Genomic DNA, 26,323 nt, shown 5'->3' with positions numbered 1-26,323 from the left:
ATTGCCACGTGACGTCACGTACGTTTAAATCTTAGTGAAGCAACAAAGTTATATAGGTTTTCGTCTAAAAATAAAGAAATAAAAGTTACATAAGTCTCATATCTCAACTAATCTTATAAATCTATGTTAATTTATGATAATATTATTGCTGTTGTTGGCACGTCAGAATCATTAGTCGTATTGGACGGATCAACTCACTTGTTCTGACTCAAAGTTATCAAGCAGATTGATCGAATACCCTGCAGCCACTGCTCTGTCAACCAATAAGGGGATGCCAACTAGACGTCTGTCGTAGAATTACTACAGTCGGAGCTGCAAAAGATCCACCCTTTTCCTGACTGATTACGTCCCTCGCTATCACCGCATGCAAGACGACGTACTCTTTATAAATATATATTGAGATATCAACCTCTTCGTCTATATATTATAGAGGAAATTGAGACAAAGAGTAGAAGAGAAGAGGAGGAGATGTTGGAGGAAAGGCGAGGGCCGCCGCCGCCGCCGCACGGCGTGATTTTCGCCCTGGCGGCCACGGTGCTCGTCTTTGGGCCGGTCTTTCTCGGCGACGGCGAGGCGATCACGGAGGTCATAGCGGAGACGCTCAGCCCCGTCGTCATGCTCCTGATCCCCATTATACTCATCGTCATAATCCAGTTCTTGTCGTCGCCCGGCTCGTGGCTTTCCGAACTCTTTGGCTGCTCCCGCGATTCCATCTATTTCCTCGTGGGGTCGCCGGCCGGCGTAGCGCTCCTGCTGTTTCTTGTTGTCTTCCTTGTCTATAATCGTTCCTCGCTCATAGGTGGCGATGACTCCGATGAGTAGCCACCGGCCGGCGATGTTGTAATTGATCAATGTTCGACGTGTGGTTTGATTTAGAAGTCTTGCACATGATCATGATGTAACTAATTAATTGGAATGGCTACGTATTTTGTTATGAGAATATTATGGGGGTTTTTACATAATTGCCAAATAAATTTCTCTTTGGGAATTGCTATTATAATTAGTTCGTAACAAAATTTTCATATAATATTTTTTAATGAATAGTCATGATAAAGTTAATGAATGCATGTATGTAAATGATTAAATATGACTTGGAATTTAGAGTGTAAAATGTACATAATTGATTTTTAGCTCCTGTATTTTTTATAATTTTCTTTTACTGTGATTCGGTTAACATTCTATAGCTTTGGAAATATTTTAAGCATTTAATACAAGGAAAAATAGTATTTTCTTAATTTAAGTTCAGTTTTAATTGTAATTAGTAGGATTAAATAATAATGGAATATTTTTAAAGTATCTCAATAAATTTGTTAGCTATTAAGATATATTAACATTTTACAAAAATAATTAGGTAAAAATACAAAAAAAATTACACTTTTATTATTAGTTCTGTCGATAGAACTCCTAGATCGAGCCAAGGAAGGCTATCAAAATAATCAGGCTAGCTTGAGTTCGAGTTGTCGGGCTTGATAAGGCTCGATCAAGTCGGCTCGATCACTTATTATATATATATATATATAACATAAGCATCATTAGATTTTTTGATCTAACAGCTCAGCTTTCATCTCTTTATAATTAAATTAGGCTTTATTTTAAGTTTAATTAAAGTCTAAATTAATTTAAGCTTGCTATAATTTAATTGCTTGAATTGATAAGACTTGAAATTGCTAATTGAGCAACTTGTTTGAGCTCGAGCTTGGTTTAAGTTTGAAATTAGCTCTAATTAAAATAATTTTAATTTAAGTTTGACATAAATATATATTTAAAATTAATTTAAATTTAAGCTTGATAAAAGCGAGGCTAGATTAAGCTCGGCTCGTTCACACCCCTAACGCCAAGCATACAATCGCCGGCCCAAATGCATGGTTCCTCTAAATATTTAGTGAATTGTTTGTTTTATCGTGAGCTTTTCCATCCCATAATAGGCGATTAGCAAAACTATTTTAAAAAATAGGTGTCATCCATGCAGAGTCCTACTTAAAGCAACAGGAGTGTCAACTATTCATTTGACACATAATGTTTAAAGTATGGTAAAATGAATACTGATAAGGATAAGAGTATAGTAAAATATTCGGATCCGGATCTGAATATTAATAATCCGTTAAGTAAATATTTAAATCCGAATTTAGATAGAAATAATTTTTTAAAGAAAATATTCGGATCTGTATATGGATATATGTATAACTGATATTATGGAATACAGATTCGGATAATAAATATCCGTTTACTCGCTATTTAAATATCCAACTCATCTATTACACATTTACACCCTAGCCCTACCCTCTCCATTTCTCCCAAAATTAAGCCCTTAGCCGCCTCCACCCCCAACTCTAAAGTCTCTCCTCAACGTCCTTGCCATCACCGATCATCGATCACCGGGTGCCATCACCTCTCCGGTCGTGGTTGTCACCAACCTCGCCTCTTTCAATCCCTCCTCAAGCTCGACAGCTTGCTAACCTAAGCTCTCTACCACCATCGCATCTCCACCGTGACCAAGCTTTGCTGCCATTACTATTTCGTTGCTTCACCAAGCTTTTATCATCCCTCCTCTAGCTTGCCGTGATCAAGATCCACCGCCATCACCACCAAGCTCTAACTTCACCGAGCTCCACCATTATTATTATTATTATTATTATTATTATTATTATTAGTCGCTGGGCCCATGATGTTTCACGGCAGCCCAAAATAGCCCTCGAGAACCGGCCCAACGTCGTCTCTGTTCACCATAGAGAGAGAGAGAGAGCGTGTGTGAGAGGGCGAGAGCGAGAGAGAGAGAAAGAGCGGCGGCGATGGAGGCGGTGGAGCCGCAGTCGCTGAAGAAGCTGAGCCTCAAGTCCCTGAAGCGTGCCCTCGATCTCTTCTCTCCAACCCACGGTCACTACGCTCCCCCGGACCCCGAGAGGTAAAACCCTAATCTTCTCTTAAAACCTTCCTCACTTATTCTTTTATCTTTCTTATGCTCGTCAAACCTTCCTCACTGTCTTCTCTTCTCTTGCTCTCCCCGTTCTCGGCAGCAAGCGGATTCGGATTAGCTACAAGGTCAGATGCTCTCCCTCTCAGTTGTTCGACGCTGTTCTTTATTTTTACAGGGAAACTCCTTTGGAGGTTAATATGGGGGAACTTAAAGAGAAAAAAGAGATCTTTGTGTCCGCAAAGGAAACTTAAAGTTCTTGTTGATTCAAGAACGAAGAACCTGTCTCTTTCAAGCTGTACTCGACACAGCAATGCTTGCGAAATATTAATACCCTCGCATGGCTTCTCTGTTTGTTTTGGTTTGAAGGTGCATGCTGAATTTGGAGCAGTGAAGAACTTGTCAGGTGATCAGGCACATGAGCAGGGTAAAGCGGATCAGGCTGCAGCCTCTACGGCGTTGGCTCTCCCAGGTGTGTTATTCTCATTAGTTTTCAGAGACCTAGATTGTGGATGCTTGGGTGGCACAATGACATCTACTTGGTGGCTTCCTGAAATCTGAGGTCTGAATAGCTTTAGAAATATGAATTTCCAAGGGTATCATTCTATTATGCTTTCAGGTATCGAGGATAGAAAAGATTCCCAAAAAGAAGGCAAGCAAGGTGCTATTATTCCTGCACCTACTATGCTACCAAAAGGACCGTATGTGCACAAACTTATTATTTTTCTTTATATATGATAATGAAGGCTTGCTTCCCTTATTCATATAAGTTAACATAAGGTTTCTTCAACAGAGAGACTACTATTCCAAGCAGACATGCAGGGGCTGTAGTTTCTATTCCTGGGTCCTCCGAGAGGTACTTTATTATTATTATTATTATTTTGCTTTAAGTTTATGATGCCTGATGTAGAAGGATTGTGCAATAAAACTGTTATCATGATGATGGCTGTGGAAAATAATTCTTAGGATTATTAATATGCCATATTCGTGCTCCAAAGTGATCGGCAGTATTATTCTTGAAAATTTCTATCATTTCGGGACAATATGACCCATATCAAGACTGATCTCTTCTTGCACTAGTTAGAAGTCATAATTCAATATTTGATAATACATGAAGTTATTTACCTCACGTTGTTGAAGGATTTAGTTTAGTTCTCACCTTAATATTTGATTGCAACCCCAAAACATGCCATTTAGGAGAAAGAAATAAGCTGTCAATATGCCATAGAATATGCTTGCTGTCTGTCTAGTCTAATTTGCAATGCACTACCTAGTTGAACACTAAAAGATCTTGGTTAGTAGAAGACAATGTCTTGTATTTGCCAATTATGCCACATTGCATTGGCACTTTCTCTAATTTCTGCAGACATTACCTGTATTATGTGAATATTATGCATGACTAAGATTGTATAATCATCACAATGAGTGCATATTATCTTGCGAGAATGTTTGTCTTCTTTGACTTAGAAGTAACTTGAATTTTACATTGGGGGAAGAAGTCCAGAACTTATTAGGAGAATGCACTTGATAAGCTGCTTCCTTTTGATTTAGGACAGTTAAGGAAACATAAATAAAATTAAGCAGCAAAAGGGAAGAATGGTGTTACTTTACAGGGAACAAGGGTCTAGATCAAGTCTCGATATTCTTACCAAAAACATGAAAGACCAGCGGATTTCTTAGTCATGCACCTGGTAATTGGGATATCCGTTAAACATGATGTTGTTCTTGCATTTTGTATAAGAACAGTTGTTTTGATCCTTATTGTCAAAAAGTATGTTGTGGGTCCCTTGACCGTGTTTGACTTCTGATTGGTCTTCATTTTTCACCTCTACCACTTTCAACCATGGATTGGAGTTTTGGTTGATTTGGCTCGACCAATCCCGATAAGGGTCGTCCAAGATGGATTGGTCGATACATATCATTTTTTCGGTGGCTGATTCCGATTCCGAAATCGATACTTAGAACCTTGCTTGTGAAAGTTGGCTTTAGTTCACAACAGAAGCTTTTAGGTTTCCTGTGAGGAGCGACTTTGCTTAAGTATCGTTGCGTTGACCTATTTTACCACATGGTTAATTTTATGTTGATATCTTTGGCATCATTATTTTTTCAATTAGTTCTGCTAACACAAGCCATCATGGGTAGCAAATGGCTCTCCCTCTATAGGTCCTTTGTTCACAGAGTTCTATAGCCATAGCCCTGATAAGCAATGTTTTGAAAAGCGGCTGCAGGTGGCGGGCGGTCACCCCACCACCAAGCACTTAGGCGGAAGGCGGGCTACAAGACGGATGACAAGACGGTTTAGCATTTTTAATATAAAAAAATTAAATATAAAAAATAAACATATATAATACAAATTAACAGATAATTATTGATTTGCTTTAATTAATTTCTTCAACAGAGAATTACTTCAATTAATTACTTAAACAGATATTGACCAACTTTAATTAGGAAATAAGAAGTTAAGAACTAACATATTAAGAGAGAATTGATCAATGGAGACTGATAAAGTGAGACTGGGTGAGAGGGAGCGAGAGTGAAACAGAGTGAGACTTGAAAGAGAGTGAGAGAGAGAGAGAGGAGCAGTGGAGTACCGTCTGTTGTGGGAGAGAGACAGAGAGAGTGGGAAGGATTGTTGCCCACTACCGTCAGTTGTTTGTAGTTCGCTGTGGGAGAGACTGGCTGCTGTAGGCTGTAGAAGGACAATTTTTAGGGTTCACTGGTGTGCTATCGAGAGAGAGAGAGAGAGAGAGAGAGAGAGAGAGAGAGAGAGAGAGAGAGAGAGAGAGAGAGAGAGAGAGAGAGAGTAGCGAGCGAGAGAGAAGAGTGATTGTGTTTGATTTTTTTTTTATATAGGTTAGTTATTAAACCTGATCCGCTAAAAAACTCGACCCGCTAAATTATTGGCAGGCCGAAGCATCGGCCCGCCTAGGTGCTATAAGGACCCCGCCAAGGTGTCCCCTTTGCCATTCACCGACGCATTTCGGCTTAGCTGGGCGGCCACCTTTTTCGCCATTCAATACAGTGCTGATAAGTGATAACCAACTCTATAAGCCAGATGCTTTGCTTCATCTCCCTAATACAGTCTAGTAGAATTCAGTTGAACTCTATTGATATCACTCAAACCTTGCTTGCTAGTACCAACCTGACTACAAAATGGGGGCACTTGTACTCAATTGTAGCACATATATATTGACAAATCATTTATGTTTTATTTGTTAAGTGAACTTCAAGAATGGAAAATAAAGACCTTTGTTAATTAATGTGTTCTTCTAGGTCCTTAATATCAAAGTTCACATTTGGAAACAATTATTTCCAGTTATCATGTGCAGCGTTTTGAAAAGTGGTTATGGCAGCCGCTCGCCGAAGTAGATTGGCACCTAGCAACCCACTAATTTGGTAGATGAACATGGGTTAGGTCAATAGATACGGCTCAAGGTCTTGCTAACTTAAAAAAAAAATTATAATTGATCTCCTCTCTTAATCTCCTCTCTCACTCAGTCCTTCTATTTGGCCCTAAATCCATCTCTTTTGGGCCCATGTGATGGCGTGGAGCGGACATCCCTCTATCGTTGCCTTCCTTCTCCTACTGCTATAATGGCAGTGATAGAGTTGGATCGATGGAGTTGGTGATAAACACGCATTGGACCATCACTTATCTCTAAAAATGTGTATGCTAGCTGAACACCACCCACTGCTTATCTCCAAAAATTTCAGATATTGGACACGTGGAGTTATGGAAAGGAATGAGATGCATTTAATTTGTATCACACCAATAAGACTAGTCTCCCATTATGTGTAATTTTCTTTTTTTTTTTGAAAAATATCAGTACTTATGTCTTAATAATTTTGGTGTCCGGGATGTTAAAAATTTTATATATATTTTATATTATAATAGTATATATTGTAGTATATATTATAGTATACACTATATATCAGATATAGTTATTTAATTATTAAATATTAAAAATGTTAGACCGTCTTGGCGCTAGGTGCTAGACGGTGGGGTAATAGTCCTCAATCCGTGGCGGCCTTTCAATACACTTATCATGTCTTGATGGCACATATTAGATCCATTAGAAGGAGTTGGCAAGTACCATTTGATTTCTGTCCTATAGATTTTGTTTTTAAAAATTTCATGCTTATGCAAGTTTCAAAATGTAACTTCAAAGGGTCTTTGATAGTCATTAGTCAAAATACATTTTGTGGAGTCCTTTATGACTTTATGCTATCATCTACAATGTCATTTTTTGTTTATGAAATGTGAACACGACGATGCTGTCTTCTAGGTATCAATCAACATCTGCATTGATGGAAAGGATTCCAAGTAGATGGCCTCGGCCTGTGTGGCGTCCTCCATGGAAAAACTATCGAGTATGCTCTTTCCTTTCTCTGTGTAACAGATGCTCTTTGTACAATTTTATTGTCATAAGAAGTGAATTTCAATTTCCAGGCGTTGAAAGATAAATACTTCTGCATTTTGAATATTGATCTAAGGACATAATTTATTCTTCCGGTCATGTCAATAATGATCCTTTTATTATGCATATCCTAAGAATGACCTTGCATTATATGAAAATAGTCAAAATAGTACTTAAAGTGGGAAGCTGTATCAGAGAACTACTAAGTTTCTTACTTGCTTAGTTCATTCTTTCATATTTGAATTAGAAGAAAAGTTTAATCTATTTTTCAATTGTGATGTTTGATGAGGGTGGTCAAGATAAATTAAAATATAGGAGAATAACTTGTTCCTGCTGATTAGGAGATCTCAAGATGCTCCATATACTTAAAAGAAGGAACTGGATCCTTATTAAAATTTTTAGCAGTGGATGCACTGATGTTATCCTTATGCCGTAGTACATCCTTGTTTCTTGTATTCTTATGATGTTTGCATTTTAGTGTATAATGTAATTTCGTCATGATGTATGCAGGTCATCAGCGGTCATTTGGGATGGGTGAGATCTGTTGCATTTGATCCAAGCAATACATGGTTTTGTACTGGTTCTGCTGATCGAACGATAAAGGTTAGTTCCAAATTTGGCTGCCATAGAGTGGTGCTTGGGAGAGTTATATGCTTCATAATTGTAATAGTTAATTTGATGATTTGTGCTTCCATGTGTTGTCCTTTCTACATCCTCACCATTTAGGAAACTTCTTCAATAGCTTTCTTGAATCTTGACCTGTTCAATTTCTCAGTCTAATATTAGTAGGCTATTATCCTCTACTAGTTTATCGTCGCAACAGTTATATTACTTCTGATGTTTCCTATCGTAAAATTTTCTCTCTCCTGGTAGCTCAAATTTTTTTCTGTATCGTTGCATTTGACTTGAAATTAGTTCCTACTAAACAGCATAGACGCATCCCTAAATCTTTCTTTGAGGGTGCTACTCCCTGTTGTTTCACTTGCTCCTGCTACATTCTGTTAATTTTTGTCAGTACTTTGTATATTGTGTTTCAAAGTTGATATATGCTGATACAATGAGTGTTTATGTGTGAATAAAGCTTTTCTACTATGAGTTTTTCTTATTTTGTGTTCCTCTATTACCATTTTGTATTCTCATAAACTCATCCTGTCAACATCTTCCAATGTAAGTATAATAAACATCATTTTAATACATCTCATTTTGTAAAAATATTGTTAGCACTTCATCACAATGGAAGATTAAATAATAGCTATTGCTGTTTTCCTAATTTTTGAGATGATTATTATTTTACAATAACCACTAGGATGTCAATTGCCCTTATTTAATATTCGCTTACAATATTTTCTTTTGATTAGTTGTTTAAGTGACACATTGGTCATTAGTTTGGCAAATTTCTTATAACTTTCTTAATGTAAATACTGAGAATCCATGTATGTGAACTCTTCAAAATGATTTCCTGTATTTTCTTTTTTATCTTATCAACTTTTAATCTGTCCCTGGCTACTAGTAGGAACTTATAATTTATATTACATCCCTTAACTCCCAATACTTTTTCTCCTCAAGATATGGGATGTCGCATCTGGGAGGTTGAAGCTTACACTGACAGGACATATTGAACAAATACGCGGTTAGTTGCTTTATGTAGAAGTTGATAACATTACTGTTATTTTTTTTGTATAATGTGTAAAGTCAGGGGTAGATTGATACTGATATGCATCTGTGCATGAACGTTGTAGGACTTGCTGTCAGTCAACGTCATACTTATTTGTTTTCTGCTGGTGATGACAAGCAAGTTAAATGTTGGGACCTTGAACAGAATAAGGTTAGTTTTGGTTGAGTATTTTTAGTTTTGACTTTGCTGCTATAAAGCACATTTGCTAATATCTCGGTATACATTCTTTACATGGTCTCTTTTTAATGATCCAAAGGTGGTTAGGTCTTATCATGGACATCTCAGTGGTGTGTATTGCTTAGCCCTTCATCCAACTATTGATATTTTACTAACAGGTGGTCGAGATTCAGTTTGTCGGGTAAGATGATGTTCTACTTTCCATATTGAAGTTAAAATTCTGATTGCAGAATGTCTTGACATTGAATAACTATTTGAAATACAGTCTACAAACTAATGAATTATTTGTCATTCTTTCTCATTCTTTCCCTCAGGTGTGGGACATTCGGACGAAAGCAATGGTTTGTGCTTTAACTGGACATGACAATACCGTTTGCTCAGTTTTTGCTCGACCAACGGTAAGAAAAAAAAATCTGAAATTATGAAATAAGTGCTTAAGTATATAAGCATACAATTTATTTGATTCTTCAGTTTATCAAGTGCACTGGTATATCCTAGTTATTAGAAAGCACCATCTCAGTTTCTAGTCTCATGGTTGGTTATAGCAGTTAAGTTTTGCTCCAAGCAGAGGTTGATGGTAGATAACGTGACATAATTCAGTGTGTCTATATACACATTTATGATTTAACAACTCCTGTAAGTGCAACCTTTATTAATCCTTGTGTTGAGCAGTAAGAATGCCGTTATGAAATAAGTCATTTGTCTCTTGTTCCTATATTGCTATTTTAATCTTTTCCTTAGGATGTGTTTGATTGATAAGAAGTGAAGGGGCGAAAGTGGTTTTGGGAAGTGAAAGTTAATGTTTGGTGGAAGTGGACTGCTTTTAATATTTAGTATTAGTTTAATAAGAAAATTTATAAATTGTAGCACTTTCAAACTATTTACAGATATAGGTTTTCTCTCTCCTTGTCATTTGCTGCCTTAATTATCTCTGCCATGTCATTATCGTTTTTCACCCCTCTTCGTCTGTCCTCTTTATCATCTGCTCTCTTTCACCCAATCAAAACCACCATCCCTCTCAATCCCACCCAACCAAAAGCATCATTTGATTCTATACATCCACCTCGATTCTCTTCCATGCCACTCATAGTCTCATCCTTTCCCCACTCCAAAACTAACGTACTCCCCTTTCCTATTCTACCATCACCACCACCCTCCTTCGCCGTCGTAGTAGTTGTCGCACTTGCCTTGGCTGATGCTGCCATTCCTCATTCGTTGTCTTACACTGCCACTCTCCCTATGGTGAGGATGGTTGTCATGAGACACCTAGGTGTCATTCTGGAGGGGGGAGGAGGGGAGGAATAGAGAAGAGAAAGGGAGGGGGAGAGAATGAGAGATAAATAGGGGGAAGATGATGACATGGCAGAGATGGATGCTGTGGCAAATGATAAGGATAGGGAAAACCTAAATCTCTAAATAGTCTAGAAGTGCTATTTTTAAAAAATTTATACTAACATAATATTAAATTAAAAAACAGTGGAAATTTATGATAATTAATGATGACATGTAATATATAAAAAAATTTGGAAGTGCCACTCTTTCCCTTTAAAGAGGAAGTGCAATGAATTAATATTAGGAAAGTTTGATGATTTTAGGAAAGTGGAGAATACTAAAAAGGGAGGGACTACTAAAAAGATGTTGCTTTCTTTTCCTACTTCCGATCAACTCAACACACTCTTATTAAAATTGAGAGAATCCGAGATGCGCGTTTTGTTGGATAGAGTGGGTGATGTACTTTTTCCCCTAAAGCTATTTTTCTGAGACAATTTTGTCATCTATTCTGTTCTAAGATTGATTGAATACTTTTCTTCCTGAACATGATAACAATGCCAGCCTTTTTACCCTAAAAGTAGTGTATGATGTTTGATTGCAGTCTTATGCAATACATTCACCTCAACTAGGAATCTTTCCTTAACTTAAGGATAGGTAAACAACAATTGGTATTTGATTGATCCATACTGGAGCCTTGTCAACTTAGAGTTGTGTGCCACAGCCTTATGAAGATTGAGGGGCAAAGTTTGGGGTACCGATGCTAATTTTAACCATAACAAGATTTCCTTTATACAAAACATTAATCGCATATTCTCCATTACTATTTTAATGCACGGGATGATGTAAGCTTGAGATATTTGTGGGCCGATAGTACATACTTTGAAGGGAATACTGAAGGACTAGAATTTGGGATGTAAGCTCGAGGTTTGTGACACCATTTCAGGGGAATCGGCGCAATGAGTATCTGATAACGCACAACCAGCTCTTAGACATCAATTGACCTCTTGTTAAGTTTTCGTTATCTTAGTAGCGGTTCTAGTGAACTATCATCTTTTGTCAACTCCCATGTTGTCCTACAGAATACTATTGATAGTGCAATTTGCGATGGGAAATATTAATTTGGGCCTGATTTGTTTGTTTCTTGTTGAGCTCCATATTTTCATCTGACGATATATTTTTTCTTCTCTTGTGGTTGTTAATCAATTTTTATGCTTTCCAGGATCCGCAAGTTGTGACTGGTTCTCATGACACGACAATCAAGTTTTGGGATCTTGTTGCGGGTAATTAACTTTTTACGGTGTCCATTGACAATTTTTGCCGGACTTATTCATATAATGGAGATCCTTTTCTGCAGGAAAAACAATGACAACTCTCACACACCACAAAAAATCTGTTCGGGCTATGGCATTGCATCCTAAAGAGTATGCTTCCCCAACTTATAATGAGAGCCACCATCTCCCCAGATAATTTTGTTTTATTTACTGGAAGTTGACTCCCCTCCTTTTCTTTTGTGCAGGCAAGCTTTTGCATCAGCATCAGCGGACAATATAAAGAAATTTAGCCTTCCTAAAGGCGAATTTTTGCACAATATGCTGTGAGTGTCCACTGAGATGTACATCATATATTTATTTTGATCATAAAATTGCCTAACGATATAGTAGCAAATACATATGGAACTATAGCCCTTAGTTTGACATTTGATATAAGATTAGAAGATGATCTATTTTCTGGAACTTCAGCAGAGGAGTTATCTTGTTTTGATATCCTTTTCAATGTTCTGTAAATCTAATAGTTTTTAACATTGTGTTTAGGTCAATGTTCTCTTAAGAATTGAAGAAAGTACAAAAGCAAGAAAATGATGAAGAAATTAAATGCAAGATGAAAAAGGAAAAAGATAATAACCTGATTCATTCAGACTTGCTAGAGAACTTTTGTTTGGTTTAACTTTCTGTCGATGAATGCCTGTAAGAATATGGGAATAAGGAGTTATTCTTCTAATTATTTAGGCTGTGTTTGCTTTGAGGCTAAGCCCCAAACTTGATTAACTGGCTCTATCTTTTAGTTTTAATTTAAGCAACCTTGAATTAAGTTAAGAAAATTTAGTGTTTGGTTATGAACTAGGTTAAAGTGTAATTATTACTTTTGATGTGATGTGAAAATTATATTAGTTTTGGAGAAAAATAAATAATATATAAAATTAATGGACTAAAATACCTTTTGAATTTGATGATAAAATTTTAAAAATATTATTGTTTTATTCATAAAAGGTTTTTAACTTACAGATTTATAGCTTACAAGCATGTATATAAGCCCGCAAACGAGCTTACATGCATGCGTGTATCTAAACATATTATTATTATTATTTTTATTTTTTAAAAAATATAAGGTTAATGTTTTATTAAATAATAACATAATGTTACTAATTTTTAATTTTATTTTTGGTTATAAGCTCACGTATAAGGCTATATTATTTTTTTTATTATTCTCATTTTAATTTAAGAAGTTCGTATTACAAACTTTATTAAAAAAAAGTGAGTTATTGCGGACTTAGAAAAGCTCATAAGCCCATAACTACTGTTTAATTTATTGTGGATTTAGTTAATTTTAAAAAGAATTTGGAGGAAATGGTATTTATTTTGGAGGAAAATTAGAGATACATGAGAAGATTTGAAATAGGATTAATTACGTTGACACCCTCTGAATTATACTCGGTTTTTACGGAAACCTTCTAAATATTTTTAGGTTATAATGTCACCCCAAAATTTTGGGAAAGTGACGGAAACGCATAGTAACGAACTATACCCCTAATTAATATATCACAATATTATTAATTATAAAAAAATAAAATAGTAAATATCTTACCATCTCTCTCTTGTCTCCTAACTCTCTCTTCTCTCTCCTTACTCTTTTCTCTCTCTCGTCTTCATTCATTTTACCTTTGGTATTGGGTGGCGCGTGAATAAGAGGGTGACCGTAGTAAGCTCGCAGTAGCCTCCCGTCCCATGCGGCCCAGCAACAGAGCTCGCCGCGGCCTCCCGTTTCACGCAGCGCGGCAGTGAGCTCGCCGCGGCCTTCCCTTCCACGCGGCGCGACAGTGAGCTCGCCACGGCCTCCTTTCCCATGTGACACAACAGCGGAGCTCGCCATGGCCTCCCTTCCCTTGCAACGGGGTAGCGAGCTCGCCGCGGCTTCCCCTTCCATGCAGTGCGGTTGCGAACTTGCCGTGGCCTCCCATCCCCTGCGACTTGACAACAGAGCTCGCCATGGCCTCCCCTCTCATATGACACGGCTCGGTAGCGAAGCTTGCCACAGTCTCCCATGCCACGTGGCACGCCAGTGAGCTCGCTGCGGCCTCCTCGGAGAAGGAGAAAATATAAGTGAGGAAATGAGGGAGGGGGAGAATAGGGTGGTGATGATGAGGAGTAGAGGAAGATTGAATATAATAATAAGACAAATTAATTTTTTATTAGAATATATTTTTTATCCTAATTTAATTAATAGGTTGTGTAAAAATTATAAGGGTATTTAGGTCATTTAGAATTAATTACATATGATATAATTGTCTCGTAAGCTAACTCGCCTAATTTTTCTAACGGTACACTAACGGAAGGGTGACATTGTAACCTAAAAATGTTTAGGGGATTTTTCGTATAAATCGAGTATAGTTTAGAGGTTGTTGATGTAATTAACCCTTTGAAATATGAGTGTACTTTGATGTGACATGAAAAAGTGAAAAATAATTGGTTTTTTTAGCGAAATTGAGTATGTGTCATGCATATAGTACTAAAATATTAGTATTAAATTTATAAAATATAAATGCAAATTAGTCATTTTAAACCCATATTTAACCTATCAGTAAATTATATTAAATAGTAATTTTTTAATTTTTCCACCGGTATCTATGAATATTTTTTTTTAGAATCATTTTTGCTTGTGAACCATGTGAAAGATGAGCTCTTTTATAATAAAAAATATGCAATTTTTGAAGAAGAGAGGAAAAGGGAGAGAGCAGAGAGAACATTGATAGGACATGAAATTGTTAGATTTAAATTATATTAAGAATAAAATTGAAATCAATATGAAATAATAATGAAAAAATATTTTTATTCTTTTTAGTTATTCGGGAATGAACTTAGTTAGGAAAAAATAATATAAAAATGTGTTTGGTTATTGAACTTGGCTAGGAGTCCTTGACAATTTCAGGGATCCTGCCGAACTCGAAGCAAACAAAGGCTTATATCTTGCAATAAATCATATAGAGTAGGGGATGCCTTCATCAATCTCTGAAAGTGGATGGGATTGGGAACTTTTAAATATACTCAAGTTCCTATTTGAACAGGTCAAAAGAGACCTAATCTACATAGGAATCATGAAAACCTAACCAACCAATAATTGGGTGCTCTAAAGCACCTTAAATCATACTTAATAAGACTCAAATACTGAAAGTATGGCCCTGAAGGGAAAAAATACAAAAAGAAAAAAGAAGAAGAAAAGAGTATTGAAACTCATTGGTTAGTAAATTGTACTGGCAAATTTGTTGTCAGATGGTGAAAGAGAGGATGGTTTCTCACATAAATTTCATTTGGTTAGCAAATGCTTTGCTTTTGGTATCCATGACTTTGCAAAGTTCTCATACAAGCATCAAAAGTCTGCATTTGGATGTTAAGGCCTTAAGGCTTTTCTGTAGCTTCAGCTGTCTAATCATACCTTTCGAGTGTTGGGTAGGATCAACGAGTTACTACTCTTCATGTTTATGAGTACATTAATCTCTGTGGTGTTATTGGTAGTATTGCTCTCTATTTTGTTTGATGTTGCCACTATGCATCCTTGCAAAATAAATGTCATTTTCTTTTGTCAGGTCCCAGCAGAAAACAATAATAAATTCAATGGCTGTCAATGAGGATGGTGTCTTAGCAACTGCAGGTATATTTGATAATAATTTAATAGCTCGGGGAAATGCTTTTCTTTGTATAGCTGTTGATTTTACTTAATTGCAACTGATTTTATATGCGGTGGCTATGGTTCATCTTAATCTGTTAAGAAAAATGGAACATGATAATATCATCATAGGATTATCCATTTTTAACTTACTCTTGAAGGTGACAATGGGAGCCTTTGGTTTTGGGACTGGAAGAGTGGCCATAATTTCCAGCAAGCCCAGACCATAGTCCAGCCAGGTAAATCTTATTCATTTTACATCAGATCTTTCTTTCTGGTAACTCTGAGATTTCTCTCTTATCACTTTCTTTATTGTATCAGGCTCATTGGACAGCGAGGCATGCATTTATGCTCTTTCGTACGATATTAGTGGTTCTAGGCTTGTTACCTGTGAAGCAGATAAAACTATTAAGATGTGGAAAGAAGATCTAGACGCAACTCCAGAAACCCATCCACTCAACTTCAAGCCTCCTAAAGACTTCCGGAGATACTGACAATGCCGTAAGCTAAAAATTGGCGGTCTTCAAAATGGAACTATTCTTTTGGTTCCTTCAATGTGAGAAGAGAGATTGAGCCTACTTGTCCAGGAGGTTTGGAATTCTGGACTTCACAAAGCTGTATGTTTAACACCACTGTACTCGGCCATAGATTATCTGTTACTGTTGTCACTATGCTTGGGAAAATGTTTGTTGGTCATTCATTAATGTAAGTGATGATAATATTAATTTAGCTTCAGCTGCAGTTGTGCTACTAACTATACTAGTATAAAGAGACTTATATTAGAAGAAATATTTTCTTATTCTGCAGATGTATAAATATAATCCTCTACTAAAGTGAAAAATTAAAATTCCATATCAATTGAATTCCAGGGATTTGGAGTTGGTCCAGCTCTCAGCTTGAGTACCGCATACTTATAATGTCTTCTGTGCGCTACGGCTAAGATTTCTTATTCTGGTGTATAGTAACTAAACATCTTAGTTTTTTCTATCATAGTAATTTATTATTTTATTTTATATAACTTAAAAAAAATATTTTAATAATAGATTATTTTTAGATTGGCATCTCTTGATTATATATTACTGAAGTTAAAAGTTAGAATTCTCTTTTCTCTCTTCTTTTTTAGAAACAATGTTTAGCTTACATTGCTTAGATATAAATGAGCTATGACCTAGTAGATGCCAACATATATTTAGCTTTGTTCTTCAAATAAAAGCCATATGTTTAGCTTTAGCTAGCTCAATTCTCTTTCCTGCTATGCTGTTTCTCTTGTCCTTGGTTATTCTTGTGGTCATAAGTTACAACCTTGCAAACCCACTTCTTTTGAACAGATCCCCTAATCCTAGGTCTTGGGATCACTTTTTTTTTTTCTTGTCATAGGAATATTTAATGATTAAAAAGACAGAGATGCCCTTGTTCAATTTGTATATATTGAAGAACAAGATTTTAGAGAGGTAAGCACGAACAGTAATTTATAAGATTATAAATGTGATAAAAAAAAAAGGTCTCTACATTAATATAAAGGAGTTAATTACATCTTAACCTTCTTAATTTTCAATTTGTATCATTTTCACTCCCTTAATAAAAATTAGATAAATACACTTTATTAGAAATTTTAATAGAAATAATAAAATTTTAATTTAGAATATACTTTGAACGTGAGAGGAAAGAGAAAGCATCTATATTTTTATCCATATAATTAATTTTGCTATTTTTTTTTTGTAAAGAGTAGTAATATAATTAGATAATTTAGGGTTTCATTTTTTTTAAGGGTCAAAAATATAATTAGCATAAATAAAGTTGGGCCTTTTATTATTATAGGCTATTCCTATCGCTCGTTCGCTCTCTCCAAAACCCTAGTCCTAAGCGGAACATTGAGTCGCGGAGGGAGCACGATGGCGGCGAAGGGAGGGAAGAAGAAGGGGTCGACATTCGTGATCGACTGCGCGAAGCCGGTGGAGGACAAGATCATGGACATCGCTTCCCTGGAGAAGTTCCTCCAGGAGCGCATAAAGGTCGGAGGTGGCAAAGCCGGCGCCTTCGGCGATGCCGTCACCGTCACCCGCGAAAAGAATCGGATCACTGTCTCCTCCGACGGGCCCTTCTCCAAGAGGTGAATTTCTAGCTCTTTTGACCCTGCTCGGTTCGGTGGTGTTTAGATTGTGATATGAAGTATTGAACTTGTGGCTCAATTTTTGATTTTGTTACGTTATCTTCTTTTTTATCTATTGAGGTTGGCCAAGTTGACTTCTTTGTCTTTGTAAACTATACTAGACATCACTTTGACAGCATCTTCTAGATAAATTCTTTTGGTGGGAGCAAATACTGGGAACTTGAGTGCTATGATTGTATTTGCCTGATGTAGTCTCTAGTGTACTGCTTTTATAGCATCTCAGTTTAAAGTTATTATCTTACGATTTTGTTCTAGGAAGAGAGGTTTTTGTGATCAGTCATGTTTAGATAAATTAATGGTAAGGAAGCTCAATTCTTCTCTGGGATTTAGGAATTACTTGGTTATTCATTCTGCAGAAGAACCAAAAATTACTTATCAAATGGCTGATGTAAGTCGCTAGAAAATTGATGTATTTATCATTATTTGATGCTATTATCTCTAGGATAGAAATCTTTGATATGTTAGTGGTCTTGCAATTAAATCTTTGTTATAATAGTGGAGATGGGAAGTTTGCGATATATTGTTAGCATGTGATGCAGATATTAGAAAGCAATATTTTTGGAATTCTAATGATGGGACTGAGAGGAACTTATTGATCTTTCTATTTTTAATTTTTTATTTGAGACTCATTCATTGTGTATTGCTATAAACATTACAAGGACTGTGGAGAATATAAATAGAGGATTTGGAACTAAAGTTGCATTGGCAATTTCGCCATGAATAGCTTAAGCTAAGGTCAGCATGGCGGTAAATTTAATAGAGGTGAATAACCAAGATGGCCTGCTGTGTAGTGGTGGGAACACTGAAAATAGATGCAGAATATATAGTTTAACCAACTAGAGAACTCTAATTGCATTATTTGTTGGGGACTATCAACTATGTTTATGTATCTGTATATCTTTGACCTAGGTTTCTGTCTATATCCAGAATTCATATTGTGAAAGTGGGCTGATGTTTTCTTAATTTAAATTTCTCTTACAGGGATGAATAGAAATTTTAAAGGACTCTTTGATTCTCTTGATTTATATGACAGTTTGGCTTTCTTTTAGTACATCCAGCAGACATGCAGTTTTGCCATATAAATTCAGCTAGCTAACATTCTAAATAACTTTCAACAAACCAAAATGCATGGGATTTTTAGTGACTAGTACTTGTTTTAGTGGCTACAGATAAGATATATATGAGCATGAGACAGCAAAGAAGTTTATTTGTCTTAATTTTTCTCTTGATTTTGCACTGATTATATATTTCTTATATTTTTACCTTCTTTTTGCTTTTATCTTTCCCAGGTACTTGAAGTATCTCACAAAGAAGTATTTGAAGAAACACAATGTACGGGATTGGCTTCGCGTAATCTCTTCCAACAAAGACCGCAATATTTATGAGCTGCGGTACTTCAATATTGCAGAAAACGAGGGGGAAGAGGAAGACTAATCATTTAATTGCTTCACATACATTTCCAGCTTGAGCTTATTTCCATGTCATGGCAGCTGTTTTTGTAGTATTTGAGTGAGATTTGGCACTGATCATCTAGTAATGGTCGTAAATTTTATTGGTTTTCTAGTTTGGTTGCTTTAATTGTCTTGGGAACTTGGATCTTTCCACCTTGGTTCTTTCATCTCATCTTCTATCTGCCATTGGTTGCTGAGTCTCTCGGTGGGTATTGGAGTCTACTCGGCATCTGGGCTTCCATCAGTCCTTCAATTGTGTCTCAACATGCTGTTGCACTTGTTTGGGTTGCCGTTTAGCTTCTATTCTGACACTCGGGTGGTAAAAATATCTCTTTGATTGCACAAGCCACGTATGACTATAGAAACTCACGACAGAGGCAAGCACAGGTATTCATTCACTTGGATTGTAATAAATGTATTTTATTGTATCAGGTGGAGTAGAAAATTGCCACAAAGGTGTTCATATCATTGTCATTCAACTACTATATCTAACTTTGAGAACAATGGAGATTACAAAGCATTGTTACAACAGATTAACATGTTCTCATACCACATGAACTCAATTATGTGGTTCCATATACATTAGTTATATACAGCCATTGACAGAAAAATATGGGAATCATAGAGAAACAGCAGCAACATAAAAGTGACATTTGTTGCATAATACTAATCACACAAAATAGAATAATTCCTCTGTTTGCTACTGACATTCTCATCATCTCTATCACTCATAGCGATCAAGTATGGAATTATTCTGCAAGCTAGCTTGAAAGAATGGAATTACATTAGCCTCGACAAAATCTAAGCTTTGACAAAAGCTCCATACCCCTGGACCAACTGGAAAGGGCAGGATGAAGGAAATATTGATTACAACTTTTAACAGATTTTGAAGTTGTCTTCTAACAAAATTTTCTCTACCCTTACAAAATTGGAAGGGCAGGTGATATAGTTAGATGCATCTTTTGACAGATTTTGATGTCTGAGTCTTTCAGAAGGGATATTTCCAATTTCAATGAGAAAATGATGCTTTTATTTGCCCGTCTTTCGATTGGTCTTCCCACTTGATGATTTTGTTCTCTTCGTCTTCGGCTTTGGCTTTGCATTCTGCACCACTCTTTTTGGTTCCTCTGATTTCTCATGAGGATCCACCTCCTCAAACTGAATGGGTTTAATAATAACACCAGCCTTCTTCACAACCTGAGTGACAGAAAACAAGTCAGCCTATGTTAATAAATCCGAACCATAATTCTCTTTCCCCCACCTCCCCGAAAAAAAGTGCCAAACAAGTTGCTGAACGCTGCTATTTTACTAGAAAATTTATTTTAGCCCTGAAGTAGCAAGATGATAAATAAATTTAATAATTTACTTATTAGACAATGTTCATGCCTAATCATGCAACTTGAATTTAATCAAACATGCACCAGATAACAATATCATAATTTTCTCAACTTGTTTGAACAACTGGGAGACTACAGCTTCCAATCAAAGAAAATAAGCAATTGCCACAAAATTAGAAATCACCATATAGGTCATATGGTATAGCAACCGTAAGAGCCAAACTAAATAGGAAGCAAGTTATGAGACGAAGGTCATAAAGAATGCCCCCTAAAAGGAAAAGTCACTACCGACCTAAATAGTAAATTTCATCTATTTCAATATTTCATGATATTCTCCTTACTAAGGATACTTTATAATACTTTACACATATCTGAAGCTACCGATATAATCTGCCTTCAGGAGTAGAAATATCGTTAAGCTGTATGATCCCTTGATGAAAGTTAATTTGTATAGAAATGCTAAAATAGGAAAACGTCACACTCACCGCTGGTCGATTAAGTGCTCCAACTGATATGGCTGGATTGTACTCAGGTCCAATAGGCATACGAATGCTCTGCTCATAGACTTCCCTAGTTGTATAAGGGAAAGGCAAACTCTTCGCAAGAAGTTTTTCAGCCTACAAGACAACACATCACAAGCAAATAAAAATTTAATAATAAAACCACACAAAGTTAAGGAGACCAATTACACGTAAAACATAATCGATACTGCCTGCCTGACAATTAGAACAACAAAAGAAAGAGAATTGCATTTCTTCCCGCAGACAGTACCCAGAACTACCGAAACTACACTCCAATCACGTTTAATTTCATTATATTGACATAGCAATGTGCTGAAGACTCTAAAATGTCCTGGAGACTCCAATAAGTTCTCTCTACCACCTTCCCCTCCCTCCCTCCCTCCATCTGCTTCTCCACTGACTCCCACCCTCCTTCACCGTCTCTCAATCCCTCCTAGTACCTTCCTCTTCCTTCCACATGACACCTCTTTTAAATTCTTTGCATATTTTTCATGTAGTGGGAATATGAAGTAATATTGTATGGCTATTTCCTCATTGTGCAACATCACAATTCATATCCATGTCAGCTTTTATGCATCTACTCTCAACATATTGAGAACAAGCAATATACTTCAAACTCACATGCACCAACATAGATAAAGCAAAGCCATTAATATACTTAACTGATTCAAGTCCATTCAGTACATGCAGTTTTAATAATCATATCATTAAAGTGGACTGCTAATTAGTCCAGAACAGACAACAGAAATATAATGTAAAGGATACAAAAGCAAACTAAGTTCTAAATTCAAATTATGGTATCAAAGAGAATTATACAACACCAACAGACTACCTGGTATATCCGATAAAGGACTATACTAGTAATAACTTCAGGAAACTTGATCTTGAAGCAAAATAAAACTAGATATGCAAAGATAATTGGAAGAAACCATGCAGAAGTTATCAGATTGTCTAAACAATATGTACCTTTTTATCAATTCTCTCTGAAATAATGACATTCTTTAGCTTTGCATCCTTCCTCTTCTTAAGGGCTTCTTCCCTCTTCCTTTTAGCTTTTTCATGTTCTTCTAACATCCAAGAAGGCATGCCTTTTTTCTGTTGGACATTAGTCCATTGGCCCCATCCAGGAAGCATAACTGGCTTCTCAGGTTCAGGATTCTCCTCATTAAGTGCTTCCATTTTGTTTTTCTCGAACTCTGCTTCAACATCATCACCAGCAAAAGCTTGATGTATGAGGTCAGCTTGTGATGGAAGTTCATAGTCAGCCTTTGTACCGGATGTAGACAAAAACCCTTCCACCATCTCTTCATCAGAATCTGAAAAGGCATTTTGTCCCATTTCCTTGCAAGGAAGCCATTAATCAGTTAGGCAGCAACTGAAAATCTAGCAGCAAAACTCGACAATCTAGGGGTGGCATACCTTAAGGTCATGACTATGTACAGGAGGATTCTTAACAACTTCAGATTTCACATCACGTTTCATCTGATCAAAACATTAGCAGAATAATTAATTCAAGGAAAAGAACAATTCAAGGAAATATTATTATTACTATAATATTAGAACCTTTTTCCAGGAATTTGTAGCGAAGATTGAAACTTCGTATGTCGCCTTTGGCCCAGGCTCTTTGGTCATTTCATCAAAACTCTGTGTTACATCATATAAAATCTTGGTGAGATATAATCACAACCAATCCTGAAATAAAAATTGCAAGTTTGCAGTTCAAAAGGAATTGCTACCTTAAATACAGCATCTTGAGCCATTTCTGGGTCATCCTGAAGGAGCGCCGTTCCAAGTTGGACCTCCTCTGATTTGTTATTTACTTCAGCATTGCCATCATCACACTCAGTGGTCTCAAAGTCATCTTCACTATCAGTACTCTGGCAACCATTATTGCCTTTCATCCTCTTGCTTGATTCCTGGGTTAGCTTTTGAGCAGGTCCAAAGACTTTTCTACCACTTAATTTTGGCGAATTTGAGCATTCTTCCACATTGTCATCATCAAACTTCCCCAATGATGCATCATATTCTTGAAGAGCAAGGCGAGCTTCTTCCAAAACAGCTTCCTGTCGCCTTTTCAAACCACGTTCCTGCAAGGAATTAAAGGTAATATCTTTTAGCACAAGGAAAGAGAGGGGCGCAGTGGGGGCAGGGAGACATTCAAGAACAGGGAACAAAACTAAAGAAACGATACTATTTCTACCAATATGAGCAACTCCAGAAGCTTTAACAAAAAAAGAAAAAAATTCTCTATAATGACAGAAAGATTCCTCTTTGTGGATTAGTGAAGTCCTTGTCCGAAGACCATAATAATTACAGAATTTCAACTTTAGAGGCAAAAAAGGCGAAGTCAATTTCATTTCCTTTAGAAGCAGAAAGTTCTTTATGATGTGAATATACCATTAATTCTTATTTTCGTAAAAGGTTCATAAAACAATACACTCCGAAGACTTCATACAGATCCACTAAATAAAATACTCAGGAAAGAAAAAGGATTGGATTTGCAGCTGTTTATGCAGACTGGGCATGATTAAAGAGAAGTGGTCAAAATTACATTATTTACGACACATCTAAGGACTGAAACAGCAAATGAACTTGACAAGCTAAACTTAACGAAATTTTTTCATGCTTGTTTGTGAGTCCTGAAATAGCCTTCATGGAATGAATATTAAGGAAAAATTGTAATCTCAACCTTACCATGAGAAAAAAGGATGAAAATAGGCAAAATAAATGTGCAACATGTGATGAAGAAGGAAGCTTACCATAAAAGGCAATGCAAGGACTCCTGATTTTGGTATCTCCTCCTCCCCCTCAATGACCTTCATTGTCTTGTCTTTCGCTCTATTCAGAAGCTTGAGAGCCTGTCCATTCTCTTTTGCAGGTGAAAATTCTCCACCACCACCATCATCATCATCATCATCATCACTACTTTCATCACTGCTACTAGAATTGTCTTTCATGGAACTCATTTTTCTAGTGAGAAGTGCATGTTGATGAAGTTGTTCTGCAATAGCAGCACGAGTTCCCTCATCTTGTACATCTATGCCACGCTTTATAATTCGTTTCGCCCATTTTGAACTGTTTTTGTGCTTCAACGTCATACGTTCCTGTACAAAATGATGACAATACATGTTAGCAACTAATGAAAGTTCTATAGAATACTAAGTGCCGATCATGCACAGAGAAATGAACTTTCAAGGGAGCTACTAACATAAAAGTAAGACCTAGACATTTTGGTACCTCTGCACGTTTGTACTCCTGCTTCATAGCATACTCCTTTGCTGCTTCAGGATCCAACTGCATTTCAGCTGATCCAGCCTTCAGTTTTTCTTTCTTCAATATGCGATGATATGTCTTTGATTTAATTTTCTTAATATGCTTTGCCTTCATCTCGTGACAAAAAAGAAGGCTCCTCATTTTGGCCAGACGATTCTGGCGTTCTCTGACATCCTCAATAGAAACCTGTGCACAGAAGAAAAGGATTTGCTAACGTAAATCATCTAAACAAATTCAACAGCCAAGTTACAAAAGATGAGACCATGCATCATATAATATAAACCAAAATAACTGAACATAGTAAATTAGGTTTAGCATCTTAGAGCAAAATGTACTTACCCAAAGTCTAATTATCTGCAGATTAGCCAAGGACATGATCCTAATACATTACAAAGATGATCATTGTTCTCCTTAACAAGCTTCAGGAACACGGGGAAACAAGTGCCATGATATATCCAAGGAAGTTATACACTTTTCTGGACAGAACTCACGTATAGGTATTATTGATTAAACAACAATATAGACCATGAAGTGGTCATAGACAAGTCTTGCAGTACATGTTTTTGCCTAAAAACTTTGGGCATTAGACTATTAGATTGACTTAGAAATGCTTCTCCATATATGTCTTTCATCTTGTGCAGAAAAAGAAATTATGACATCTAAGTATCTAATAAGTGATTGTGGATTCATAGTCTCATACATATAGAGCCCAACTTCATTCTATTATCATCCTCCAATTACAATTGGCAATTGCATTGCACTAGATGGTCACAGCTGGGATAGTGGCATTCAGAAGAATTGTACCCCAAGTAAGATACCTTAACAAACGATATGGAAAATTTTGTCTTTAGATTCATTCAGCCCAAATTCCTACAAAGACTAGTGATCAATGACAACACTATGAGAAGACTAAAATGCAAACTTCGAACCTTATTGAGCTCCAAGAGTCTCGCACCATCCTTGTTATAGGCTTCCACAACTTCTGGATCACGAACCAGCATTGCCATCTTCTTCTCAAACTCGGTCCTTGGCTCAAACTCAGAAGCTATAGCTCCCACGGTTGAGAACCCCAAGTCCACATCTTCTTCAAAGTAAAGAGTCGGTGCCTCTCTGTTCCTCTTAACCAATGGCTCCCACTTTGTGATATCCTTCTTTGAATGCTCATATGCCACCTTCCTCTCCACCTTCTCCCTTGCTACCTTAGGAAGTGGTGCCTGAACAACCATTGGCTTCTTCTCCAGCTGTTGGACTCTCTTCCTTAGCTTGCTATATCCGCTCTTCCCATGAAGACTGTCCAAAAGATCATGAACACTAATCTTCTGCTCTCCAACGTCCCCTTGGAAATCCGATAAATCCACCTTCTTCCTTTCTTTACCTATCAGAGAAAAAAAAATCAATTTTGATCCAAATGCACCGTTTCTTTTTTTACTTCCATGCTCTGAAATTAGAGAATGGAACCATAAATTTTACCATCGAATGCCTCTCCCGGCATGCCGGTAATCGCCTCAAGCATCTTAAAATGTCTATCCCCTTCCTCCCCATCATCCAATTGGTCGTCCTCGTCATCCTCCCCTTCGTCCGACGGCACGTCTTCGTCCTAGTACGATAAAATGCATCAAACTCCATAAAAACCGAGTCAAAATTGGAATTTTACTCTAGAACACTAACACACCTCGAACTCCTCCGGAAGCTCATACTCATAACTATCCACCGGATCGAAGCGGCGGTTCTTCCTCGACTCCTCCTCCGGGATCGACTCCTCATACTCATAGACGTCGTCCCGGTCTCTCCCATCGTCATCCTCGGCATCGGAGGAAGAATTACGATCAGGGTTTAAGTGATCGAGCTCCTTCCGAAGGGCCGCAGGTAAGCGAGGCCCGTACCTCCTGTTCCCTCCGCGTTCCTTCTCCTCCTTCTTCCTCTTCCCGCCCTTCCTCTTGGCATCTAAGGCTAGGGTTACGGATTTGGAGCTCTCGGCTTTCGCCCTCTTAGCTTTCCTCTCCACCATCGCGAGAGAAAGAGAAGGTTTGGATCTACGGCGCGAAGTCGGAAGAGAGGTTTAAGCGACGGCTGCTCGGCTGCGAATATACGAGTTAGGATAGGTTGAGGAGAAGGCGGAATAAAATCTTATCCGTCGGATTAAAATCCAAGAGCTCGGATAGCTTAATAAGATGAATCAA

At 37.0% G+C, this 26,323-nt stretch overlaps 3 protein-coding genes across 3 annotated transcripts; 2 read left to right on the top strand and 1 right to left on the bottom strand.

Moving 5' to 3' along the window:
- The first annotated feature begins 2,710 nt into the window (after positions 1 to 2,710).
- LOC140779231 (protein pleiotropic regulatory locus 1) lies at positions 2,711 to 16,145 on the top strand. The gene is made up of 17 exons (XM_073124226.1): positions 2,711 to 2,902; positions 3,015 to 3,039; positions 3,281 to 3,383; positions 3,531 to 3,612; positions 3,705 to 3,767; positions 7,198 to 7,282; positions 7,840 to 7,932; positions 8,896 to 8,959; positions 9,069 to 9,154; positions 9,261 to 9,362; positions 9,496 to 9,579; positions 11,673 to 11,733; positions 11,808 to 11,874; positions 11,970 to 12,047; positions 15,312 to 15,376; positions 15,553 to 15,630; positions 15,713 to 16,145. The coding sequence occupies exons 1-17, from the start codon at positions 2,790 to 2,792 to the stop codon at positions 15,883 to 15,885; spliced, it is 1,422 nt and encodes a 473-aa protein (XP_072980327.1). The 5' UTR covers positions 2,711 to 2,789; the 3' UTR covers positions 15,886 to 16,145.
- Positions 16,146 to 17,220: 1,075 nt separating this feature from the next.
- Positions 17,221 to 19,165, top strand: LOC140777561 (large ribosomal subunit protein eL22z-like). The gene is made up of 2 exons (XM_073121754.1): positions 17,221 to 17,501; positions 18,851 to 19,165. Exons 1-2 carry the CDS (start codon positions 17,284 to 17,286, stop codon positions 18,993 to 18,995), a joined length of 363 nt encoding a protein of 120 aa, XP_072977855.1. The 5' UTR covers positions 17,221 to 17,283; the 3' UTR covers positions 18,996 to 19,165.
- A 484-nt stretch (positions 19,166 to 19,649) lies between these two features.
- LOC140777560 (uncharacterized protein C57A7.06) lies at positions 19,650 to 26,223 on the bottom strand. Its single transcript, XM_073121752.1, has 11 exons — positions 25,816 to 26,223; positions 25,614 to 25,740; positions 25,073 to 25,518; positions 24,108 to 24,329; positions 23,630 to 23,974; positions 22,607 to 22,957; positions 22,434 to 22,514; positions 22,290 to 22,352; positions 21,837 to 22,211; positions 20,835 to 20,966; positions 19,650 to 20,209 (listed from the first exon to the last, which is right to left on the bottom strand). Exons 1-11 carry the CDS (start codon positions 26,149 to 26,151, stop codon positions 20,042 to 20,044), a joined length of 2,646 nt encoding a protein of 881 aa, XP_072977853.1. The 5' UTR covers positions 26,152 to 26,223; the 3' UTR covers positions 19,650 to 20,041.
- Between the last annotated feature and the right edge of the window lie 100 nt (positions 26,224 to 26,323).

Source organism: Typha angustifolia, chromosome 15 (assembly GCF_048772165.1).
Source record: "Typha angustifolia cultivar Huaian chromosome 15, ASM4877216v1, whole genome shotgun sequence".
Taxonomy (NCBI): Eukaryota; Viridiplantae; Streptophyta; class Magnoliopsida; order Poales; family Typhaceae; genus Typha; species Typha angustifolia.
This window is presented reverse-complemented; position numbering and strand designations above follow the sequence as displayed.

Bases quoted from the DNA above. Each gene is read 5' to 3' on its own strand.
- LOC140779231 (XM_073124226.1), top strand. From the start codon at position 2,790: ATGGAGGCGGTGGAGCCGCAGTCGCTGAAGAAGCTGAGCCTCAAGTCC. The intron at 2,903-3,014 runs GTAAAACCCTAA...CGTTCTCGGCAG, and splicing joins GCTCCCCCGGACCCCGAGAG to CAAGCGGATTCGGATTAGCT. The intron at 7,283-7,839 runs GTATGCTCTTTC...TGATGTATGCAG, and splicing joins CTCCATGGAAAAACTATCGA to GTCATCAGCGGTCATTTGGG.
- LOC140777561 (XM_073121754.1), top strand. From the start codon at position 17,284: ATGGCGGCGAAGGGAGGGAAGAAGAAGGGGTCGACATTCGTGATCGAC. The intron at 17,502-18,850 runs GTGAATTTCTAG...TATCTTTCCCAG, and splicing joins GACGGGCCCTTCTCCAAGAG to GTACTTGAAGTATCTCACAA.
- LOC140777560 (XM_073121752.1), bottom strand. From the start codon at position 26,151: ATGGTGGAGAGGAAAGCTAAGAGGGCGAAAGCCGAGAGCTCCAAATCC. The intron at 24,330-25,072 runs GTTCGAAGTTTG...TTCTGTGCACAG, and splicing joins GACTCTTGGAGCTCAATAAG to GTTTCTATTGAGGATGTCAG. The intron at 22,958-23,629 runs GTAAGCTTCCTT...AATTCCTTGCAG, and splicing joins TCCTTGCATTGCCTTTTATG to GAACGTGGTTTGAAAAGGCG.